Source organism: Haliotis asinina, chromosome 4, assembly GCF_037392515.1.
Source record: "Haliotis asinina isolate JCU_RB_2024 chromosome 4, JCU_Hal_asi_v2, whole genome shotgun sequence".
Lineage (NCBI taxonomy): Eukaryota > Metazoa > Mollusca > Gastropoda > Lepetellida > Haliotidae > Haliotis > Haliotis asinina.
The window spans coordinates 40,214,032-40,224,705 of record NC_090283.1 but is presented as its reverse complement, the minus strand read 5'-3'; the positions used below and the strand labels follow the sequence as shown (position 1 = coordinate 40,224,705).

General features: G+C 40.0%; 1 protein-coding gene across 1 annotated transcript in view; it reads right to left on the bottom strand.

Annotated features, from left to right (window-relative positions):
* The window catches only part of LOC137280930 (uncharacterized), a 25,607-nt gene extending 15,502 nt beyond the window's left edge, over positions 1-10,105 (bottom strand). The window contains exons 1-9 of the mRNA XM_067812114.1: positions 9,678-10,105; positions 8,833-8,869; positions 7,470-7,607; positions 7,050-7,180; positions 6,739-6,871; positions 5,374-5,591; positions 1,507-1,587; positions 1,040-1,157; positions 575-637 (exon numbers count right to left, since the gene is read on the bottom strand). Coding sequence (XP_067668215.1) covers positions 575-637; positions 1,040-1,157; positions 1,507-1,587; positions 5,374-5,591; positions 6,739-6,871; positions 7,050-7,180; positions 7,470-7,607; positions 8,833-8,869; positions 9,678-9,806 — 1,048 coding nt within the window. The 5' untranslated portion in view covers positions 9,807-10,105. The remainder of the gene's footprint in view (positions 1-574; positions 638-1,039; positions 1,158-1,506; positions 1,588-5,373; positions 5,592-6,738; positions 6,872-7,049; positions 7,181-7,469; positions 7,608-8,832; positions 8,870-9,677) is intronic.
* Positions 10,106-10,674: the final 569 nt, after the last annotated feature.

Here is a 10,674-nt window from a genome sequence, read left to right as displayed (position 1 = left end):
TCCCAAAAATGCATAATCAGCATAGTTGGTTTTTTTGCAGTACTTTAGTGAGTGAGATTTTTAGCACCACATCGGCCATATTGCAACCATATCCTGACAAGAACAATTTGATTTATATCAATATAACAATTCTGTAATTTTAGCACACAAATATCAGTCGTAGAAGGATAGTAAAATGCCAGATTGTCATAGCTTTCAATTTGAAACTTGTACAGTATCTTAATAATATATCACTATACACAACAAGACAATATGAAAAGGGCTATAGATCACCAGAAACTAAAGGCTGATCAGTATACTCGGGACCATGAAGACTTACAGTACCTTTGCAACCTGCATAGATCCAAGCTGAATCTATACCAACCCTTTAGCGGCTAGCAAGCAGGATCTAGTAAAATTATGACAGCGACGTTTGAACCATTTTGACGCCATACATCAGGCGGTATTACACTAGTGTAATTTTGCCGTAAATGTGTTACACGGTATATCTTGAGGTCGACGTAACTGCAAACTGCATGCTCAATCGGCTGAACACGACAAGAATTATTTTAGAAAAGGCCCGTGGTAACTGCACCTGTTTTAGTAGTTGTTGCTGCCACAGGTAACGTCGTTGTGTTGTTGGTTTCAGTATTGGCAACTGGAATAAATACATATTATCTCATCTTCTTGTTATATGCATTTGAGTGACCGACCTTCATCATTTTGCAAAAGAAGAAGTACACAGAAAGAATCGTCACCCCTGAGTACGCATATTACACAGCGAAAGAAACGCAAGTTTCGAAAACATGAAATCTCAGAAAAGTAAACGTTCTTGATAGTGTCTATTTAAACAAGAAAGAGTTGCGTCTCTTTTGCTGTTCATGAAATGTTTGAATTTTTGACAGTAACGTTTTAGTCGACCAGACATTTGTAATTATCTATATACGCCACTAAACGATTGATAGCGTTTTCCTTGGAACTACATTTATGACAGCAACAATTTAGGAGACACAGTCATTTTTTATCCATGTTCATCCAGACGGTATACATGTAGTCTCACCAACAGTAAGCACAGCTGAAGGTGTATCGAGACACGGCTGACATTGTTTCACGTTATGAGCTGTGGAATGGCACAAACACCTGGCGTCATCTTGCCCATAGGGGTCCAAAGGCTGTATCTGTAAAGAGGCAGTAATTATGTCATCATCGTCCTCATGCTTGTTACAATAACTCTTAACGCTAGTTCTCATCATCGCCTTCGCTCTCGCCATCGTTATTGTCTTGGCTATCTTCATCGTCACCCCCACCGCCACCGCCATCGTCATCGCCCAAGTCATCATTATCGTCTCGTCCTCGTAATCGTCCTCATCACGAGTTGGTTACCCTCCTCCCCGTCTTCCGTCATTCGTCCTCGTCCTTGTCCCCGTCATCAACGATAGCACAATGTCGCCATTGTGCATCATTGACCTCTCAGTACACATTTTGGTAATTGAAACTGAAGTTATACATGAATGTTTTCATACATACATGGATGACGTATTGACCAGCTGCAACATCAGTGAAGGATGCCAAGACTGTGGTCTCATTCTGTGAAATAGGACCAAATTCCTGGAAATGAGATAACAGTATTATATACCAGTGAGACTCAAACTGGCTTGTTTATCCTATAACATCTAGTGTTTCCTCCAGGGCATTGTAGAAGGGTGCAGCGCCCTGCCCTTTTCTTCTGGCGCCCTGCCCTTTTCTTCTGGCACCCTGCCCTTTTTTCTGACACCCTGCCCCATTTTTACTGTGTCCTGTCCGGTACTTGCTAGTTGTGAACACAGGAACAGAATAAAAGTCAGCAACTGTAACAAGCATCTTATGATGAGCTTAAACACTGACAGCCACAATGACACCGACTTGGAAGCTGTTGTGAAAAGCCTCCTGAGAAAAAAGAAGCAAAGGAGACTGTAGGTTAATAATACATGAGGCTCAATCTGATCATTTTGTTTTGGTTTTTATTGTGGCTTGAGCCCTTTTGAGACTAAGGTGCCCCTGTCTGTAGAAACTTCACCCTGCCCTTTCTGTGGTCTGGTGGAAACACTAACATCAATAATGTGCCAAAGAAAGAACTTTACTGTAAACTTTCTTTGCGCACTATTTGTATAACCCTCCATGTAGGCTTACTTCTTTCTGCTACTGAATGTCTGCTGAAAACCCCCAATTCCTGATTTACTGGAATGATCCTGAAATATGGAGACGGCCTGTTATGTTCATATTTGCTGCATAAAAATCAGTGTGGCAACAACTTCTGTTGATTGACAGGGGAACGAATTCATATTTTAAAATGTCAACTTTCCCGTGGTGTCGAGCATTATTCGAACTGCTTCAGGATGTCAAAGATCGTCACACGATTCCTGTTCAAAATGTGTCCAGTTAAGGATACACGAGTCAAGGCTCAGGAAATCTTCCCAAATCTTTGCGCAGACATGTGAATTATATCTGAACATTTGTAACAAAATGATGTCTGATACAATATATATATCATTTTGACTTTTACGTTAATTTCACATTTTCATTGCTGCTTTCGGGATGGACAGTGCCTTATCATTTTTTCATATGCGTTTATTTATGATAGGTGCCAAAGGTAGGACAGGTCAGGAATCCTTTCTGTAAAGCGATCGCAGCGCTAAGTGGATCGTAACTCCTATACTTTTACATAGTTTTGCGACTGTTGTAGCGCTAACCTTTCGAGAATACCAGACACCATCACAATTTGATAAGGATCCCAAAATGCTCATTACACAGTCAGAATTGTGCAATCATGACTACCGCTGCCAGGAATGGCTGGTGGGTGTCTAAAGCGTTTCCCTTTATTCACGCTGATCCACTGACAGGAATGTATGTAAATCCCAATTCATTCGAAGATTTTTTTTCATATCATGTTTAAAATGAAATATGTGCAATGTCAATATTTGGCTAATTGACTACAATCGTCTTTCATACTTACGATATTTCAGATGTTCATACTGAATTTAGAATTATGTCTTTGACTTTCTCGTTATTTTTGAGTCCTTCGCTAACAGGTTTTGTGTAACGTAACATGATTATGCGGGATTATAACATGTTTTTTCATGAAATTGCCGACATGACTTTAACTCACTCACTCACTCACTGACAGGAGTAATGATGTTGAATGTGCAAATACATTTCGCAAAGGAAATATGACACTGCAAGAGCACAATGTGATAGAGATCAATTGTTTTCTGCTGAAGACATCAATTGTACAAAACACAACGATGATCACAAACTGTGTCAACGAGATACAACACGCAGTCTAAGTACTGTTAGATTTCTTTGTGACACAATCCATAAATCTCATGTCACAATAACGGACCACGGTAACTTGACAGGGCTGACGGTGCTTGAACTGACATTATTGAACGTGAACAGGCCAGTCAAAATGAGGAAGTAAATCTAGTCACGTTAGATTTGTGGTTATTTTCCTCGAGGAAGAACGCTAGAATAACCTTTTGTCACCTCAGAGAGGAGCTTAGTTCTCATGGACATATGATATCTTCTCACTGATTTTAAGGTTGTTAGCTGCACATCACACCTATCAATGTAAATGACCCGTGAAGGTCCCGGGGTAGAATAGGCCTTCAGCAACCCATGCTTGCCATAAAAGGCGACTCAGCTTGTCGTAAGAGGCGACTAACGGGATCGGGTGGTCAGGCTCACTGACTTGGTAGACACTTCTCATCGGTTCCCAATTGCGCAGAACGATGCTCATGATGTTGCTCACTGGGTTGTCTGGTCCAGACTTACCTCCTTACTTACAGACCACCGCCATATGGCTGGAATATTGCTGAGTGCGGCGTAAAGCTAAACTCAATCACTCACACTATAAATGTAAATTTACAAATCGAATACCGCATTTATCCGTATTTCACAAAGAATTGTTTCATTACCGCGGTGTGAAACAAATCAGATATTTTAGCATACCGTGATATGTAAAATACCAGAACATCTGAACCTAGGAGTAAACATTGCAAATGTGAATTCATCTGTTTCTGTGGCGTTATAGTATTGATATATGGTTAATGGTGTATCTGTGAGTTACAAAAATAAAACCAAACAAAAAACAACAAACTCTATTGTGTCTAGCTCTTATTTATACCTATTTGTCATCTTTGAATATTCATAAATATAGAATCACACTGACAAAGATTCTGTAGCTCATCCCATACGTAACTGAAACCGGTTGATATATTGGAACAGAAACAAGAATTGATTATGGTAAGTAGTGTAGTAGTGAGGGTTCTGGACCGCAGAGGTGCACTGGGGCCTAAGAGCCTCCAAAAGGCCGCTGCAATCCCCCACAAAAAAACGAAAACAGGTAGATTTTTAAGAAAATCTAGTTACAGACGACAAAGAAAATCTCTTCAAATTCGTCTAGTAGAAGTGTACTCAAATTAGAGATGTTGCAGGTGTATGGATGGGAATAAAATGCCAGGATCCAAGCTATCGTGAGAAGCCTGTGCTGAGATCTGATCGGGAAACGAAGAGGAAATACCACATCTCGCAAGCCAGATATACGAGAACAGATGCTGATATGACCTACTCCCAACAACAAATTGGTATCATCTTCCCTCATCTTAGAACGTAGATAATCTGGATCAAGAATATAACCGGTACCGGTATACACTTCCCGCCTGTGTATATGGAAGTATGTACATGTACTGCCGTAAATGGGCTTATTTAGATAAGTAAGGCTTAAAAGGGAATGGTTAGAAATGGTTTCGGATTATTCCAATTGCATGAAACATTACAAATGGAATTTGACTGACGGTCGGGAGATCACATAAGCATTTCAAGATCACACTTGTAAGTACTGCATGCCTATCAGAGTGGGGTACTCTATTCGAACCAAAACAACTTATATTAGTTTTCACTTTCGTCCTGGTTGCGTTGGCTAGTCCATCGGCAATAGGGTTTCATGTATAAGGCCTGCAACATTTTTCAAACTTTTGATTGTAACGGCGTTCAATCAAGATTTTCCCCAGTGATGTTACAGTACTGTAACTGAGAGCGTTTATAATGCTTCTAATTTGGCATTTGTAGGCGGAATGTGTAGACACAATGAGTGAGTGAGTGAGTTCAGTTTTACACCAAACTCAGCAGTACTCCAGATATATGGTGGCAATCTTTAAACAATCGAATCTTGACCAGACAATTCAGTGAACAACAGCATGATCTTCGATCTACACAATAGAATAATTATGAACCTAATAAATGTGTATTCGGCTCACCAAACAAACAATCAAAACAATCAAAATAAATAAATAAATAAATAAATAAATAAATAAATAAATAAATAAATAAATAAAACGTGTATTTCGAACAACTCACCATGCCTTGACAGACGTAGCTAGAATCAGTCGAGATAATGCACGTCTCCACTGCATTGAGACTGTCATTATTCGACACCAGCATCACTCTGTATTGTCTGAAGCCATATGTCGGAGCGGCTAGGCTGAATCTGACCTCGATAGTTGCAGGTGCAGTGAAGTTCACCTTGTCATAGGATATATACGGAATCCAGTTCCTGGCAGGTATTACTGTTCCGTCTGAAACAAATATATATAAGTACAATTGTCACTTTGTGCCTAGCTCACAGGTTTCATTAATCATTAATACTTGACACGAGACACCTATCATATGAAAGATATAGTAATAGGTTTTGTTAATAGCAACTGTACCAAGTTAATCCACCCCCCTTTCCCCCCCAATATCTTGTCATTGTGACGTATACGTAGCCAAGGTCTGTACACTCCAAACAACCAAGCTACGTGAGATATATGGACAGATATATGACCCTTCCTCGGGCGAAGAAGGGCAAGAAGTGGTCAAGTAACGATGTGTGATACTATAAATAAGAAATTGCCATCCATATACTTGTCGTATATATTCATCAACTTCCAAATGCCTCTCAAGAACCTCTATGTTTTCTTAGTCGCCAGACATGACACAGACGTTCAGAGATAACACTACAGGGTACAATGTTCATCAGGAATATGGGAGAATATGGTCCAGTCATATTAACAGAAACACATCCGAGGTTTATGCCACAAGATCAACGACATCGTCACTGCTAACCGGTGAAGAGCAGGGATTAAATGTTAACGTGAGAAGCACATTTTGTTAAATGACTTCGTCTATAGCGACCTTGGGAATGAATAATACTACCAGGTTTGGCATCTAAATAATTGTGATGCAGTCTCCTTAATAAGGGTCAGTTTATAGACTCAATATCAGGGGTTAAAAAATATGCTGAAAAGCCACTTGCCACAGGGCCATTGACTGCAAGAAAATAACTTGTCCTGACTAATATTCCACTTGCCCTGGTTTTATGACACAATGCGTGATGTAAAAGTGTCCTGGACTGTTTATCGAAGAGTGATAATTTCACACTCTACTTTCATTATGAGCAGATATGAAATTAAATCCAAGATTACTTGCAGTTTGAAACCATAAGTAGAAATTATCTAGTAGTCCACAGACCAGTAAGATACCATTATTTTATTGCCCGAAATGAAAACTGAGTTGTCCCGTGCATCGGGCAATGGGATTTTTGAACCCCTGAATATGATATTGTAGTAGTCCACAAGACCATGTTATACATTCGGAAATGTTATTTGGTCCTTTCGTGAACTCGCTAAGTACTGCCGTTATCAGTTTGTTTCAAGGCATTTTGTAGGCAGAAAATGACAGTACTTTGAAATGGCTGCAGTGTTAAGAACTTGGTCAGTCTAACGTCTGTTGAGTGCCGAGGGAGAGATGATAGACCCAGTTGATGCAGCAGATGGGAACCTCCAGAGATTCCGATCAGTTTCTTCTGGAACGTCAACTGAAACATCCACCAGAAACTGATGTGATACACATAGAAATATTTGACATCTCATAATACATCCAGGTGATCAGATAAAGCTGCAGGGGTTTGTCTGGTACTACTACTAATAATCTCCCCAGGATGACTAGAGAAATAATGTATTTCATAGATACACTGGAGAGAAATGGCCACTTACCTTGGTGCCTGTTGCATTGAAAGCAGAACCCGATAAATCAAATATCCTGCAGATTGTAGGTAAAGTGTTGATCAGGAGATTATGTGTGTGAATATGTAGAAGAAACCCTTCAAGATGGCCAGTTCCAGCATCTGAAAAGAAAGCAAGCAGTCAAGTGAAATCCAGTGTCTTAGTGACGTAAAGGGAGAGACAGAGAGAGATAGAGAGAGAGGGAGAGAGAGAGAGAGAGAGACAGACAGAAACAAAGGGAAAGAGAGACAAGCAGAGACAGAAACAAACGCAGAGAGACAGGGAGAGGGAGGAAGACAAGGACACACTGTGTCTAACGATAGACACAGTGGATGTTCTAGCATTCAGGATAAAATACTTGAAACCTAGCGATTTAATATCAGTTGTGTTTATGACAAGTAACCACCATACCTTCCCAGTCCCATTCGATGGTGATCTGAGGACTGCTGTTGTCGTTGGGATCAGGAATGAGCATGCCGCTCACAGACAAGGACGATGGAGGATCGGCTGGGTCACCCTGGAGATGTTGCGGAAGACTGCTCGTGCAGCCTATGTGAACACAGCAACTAGCTTAATGTTGTTTTATGTCGTGGTTGAAAGTCACTGTCGGTACAGTAAGTGGGTGGCATTCAGAGACTTTCCAGACAATATTTAGCCACAAAGCTGCTTAAACATCACAACTGAATCACACAGAGCATAACCGTGCCGATATTTAAAAAACTGGCCAGCAAACTCGTTGTTGATTACCCCTAGTCCACCATGTGATGTAATTAGTTGATACTGTGGGACAAAGTTAAGTGTATAAGAAATTAAACAATTCGCTAGTGTGAGTTGGTAACAGGGGCCAGAGGAGGTTTATATGGCAGGTTTTGTTATTTCCATTGGTTGTCAGATTAGAGTTGGTCAACTGATGGTGTCCAGTCATCATGCTGTAACTGCCTGGATGTACGTGTCATATAATATTGAAGTTGGTTTTGCTCTTCATGGCATGGCACAGCATGATTATAATAACTTTTCATCGAGTTCTGATTGAGGGAGTTTATTTATACACCACAATATTCCAATATGTGACAGGTCTGTAAATAATCAAATGTAAACCGGACAATCCAGTGATCAGCAGCATGGCATGTGTCAACCAAGTCAGTGAGCATGACGTTAGTCGCGTTTTACAGGCATGTGCTACTGAAGAGCCAGTTCTGAAATAGGTTAATTTTCATATGGGGTTTGAAAGTATGTTGTTGTGACTTGCTTTATATTTCAAAACAGAACATGTTATTGATATATTGATATATTCACCTACAAACAACCCATCGATGTATTAATGTATTCGCGACCCGTGAAGGTCCGGGGTAGAATAGGTCTTAGGCAACCCACGCTTGCCATAAAAGGCGACTATGCTTCTCGTAAGAGGCCAGTAACGGGATTGGGTGGTCAGGCACGCTTACTGGTTGACATCGGTTCCCAATTTCGATGCTCATGATGTTGATCACTGGATTGTCTGGTCCATACTCGATTATTTGCAGACCGCTGTCACATAACTGGAATATTGCTGACTGCAGTGTAAAACTAAACTCACTCACTCGCTCAGTAATGTATATACCTGAAGTGTACTGTTGTTTTCTGGTGGACCTAGATACATTGTTGAAATGTGAATACAGTTAATGAAAATGATGCATTATTCGCTCTTATGGTATAATCAGAAGTAAATCTGGAGCATAATTTATACTGAGACACGGCATATTTATATCCTCGGAATACAGTGTGCTAGACTTACGGTTTGTTCCCCACAGAGTACAGTCCAAAGCCAGTCCCTGCAATTAATTGATATAAAATGCCTGTTCGTCAATGATGTAATAGATTAACATACACTATTGGTAGAAAGACATGCATGCAGTTACATTGGTGTAGTGTAGTGTATGTATGTATGTATGTATGTATGTATGTATGTATGTATGTATGTATGTATGTATGTATGTATGGATGGATGGATGGATGGATGGATGGATGCATTCGTGTATGCATGCATGTGCGTGTGAGAGAGTGTGAGAGAGCGTGAAAGAGAGAACGTGTCTGTCCGCCTGCCTGTTAGCCTGTCTATCTGTGACCTGTTACAAATATATTGAGATGGATTTACATTATAGAACTTCTATGATATGTACTTTTCATACAGTTTGACACATATATTGTATACCAAAATACAGCTCTCAACCAGTAACTTTGATAAGTTACACAAAAACGTCTGGTTTACGCTCTTAAATAAATCTTCAAACCTCCATTCTGAGCTTGTATGAGAACCAACTCAACTGGTCAGGCGTAAACTTACCATTGGACATGGGCAAGTCCATAACATGTTCCAGACTTGATTACTCTACTGCTTCTATCATACGAGAATCAATACTGTCAATCAGGAAATGTTAGCGTCAAGATATTTTTGCGACTTTCCTAATTCTCAAAACATAGTTTAATTTGACAGCTTACTTGGATCTGAAAGTTTTATCTCAAGTAATTCCAATGTATGCAGTATGCTGCACAATGATTTGTTCTACTCCTCGAATTTCTACCTCTTATACACCATGTCTGGTATTTTATACCAACGATATAAAACAAAGTTTAACTTACCGGTTTTCCCCACACCACAAACTGCTCTGGGGGTCGCGTCCTTGAACAATTACCATTCACAGAAATTTCATTAAATGTGAACGTATTAGGAATCATGAAAACCACAACACATATCCAAGGAACAATCATGGTTGTGTAAGCCAAGTAACGGAAGGAGTGAGATAAGAGGAAGAGTATCTGAACCCCGATTCAGACAAATGCATATTCAGTTTGATCACTGGGGTGAGGCGGGGTTGTTATGTTACCGCTATACTGTTGTCGGTCTTTGAATAGGTGACTCCTTGTTCCGTTTGCCTTCCTAACTGTTCCTAGTGCACATGTGCAGTCAACCGTCTTCAAACTCTCTTCCCTGTCACAGTAATCCAAAGGGGTATTGATGAATCCCCTCCATAAATTGAGGTGATGCGCAAATACAGTTTAAACTGACTACCCAGCGAGAGAGCAGAATATCCCCTCTTTGTGTTTTGTTGTTTGTGTTAGTACATAACGGAGACCACAATACTTATTCAATCACGCACCCGGGACACAGTTCAATCGCTATTGGCCTTCGTACTACTATCGAATATCTTCCCAAGCTTAACACCAGGTTGTCAGGTTTACGGTTTCATAATATGTCGCGACAGATCACAGTAGCCTACTTTTGTGTCGTTTTAAGATCACAGCTCGGAATGTATTTATAATCGTGTTGTAGTGGTTTCAGTGATATGTCCTTACAGTTTTACCACCTTCTATCACAGATCACTTAATCATATTCTTGACGTGATTATCACAGCTATGTACGTTATACCTCACCTTAAGACGTTCAATAATGTCAAATGTATTTAAAATTAAAAAATCATATATTTGTCATGACTCAACATGTCATTTGTTGTATCGTTTCAGAGTAATATAGAGGATATAGAGTAATAATTCAGAGGAATAGAGATACGTGATGCTTCTGTTAAAGTTTGCCTGTTGTGGCTATACATCTGTCATGGTATGACCAATGTTGCCCTCT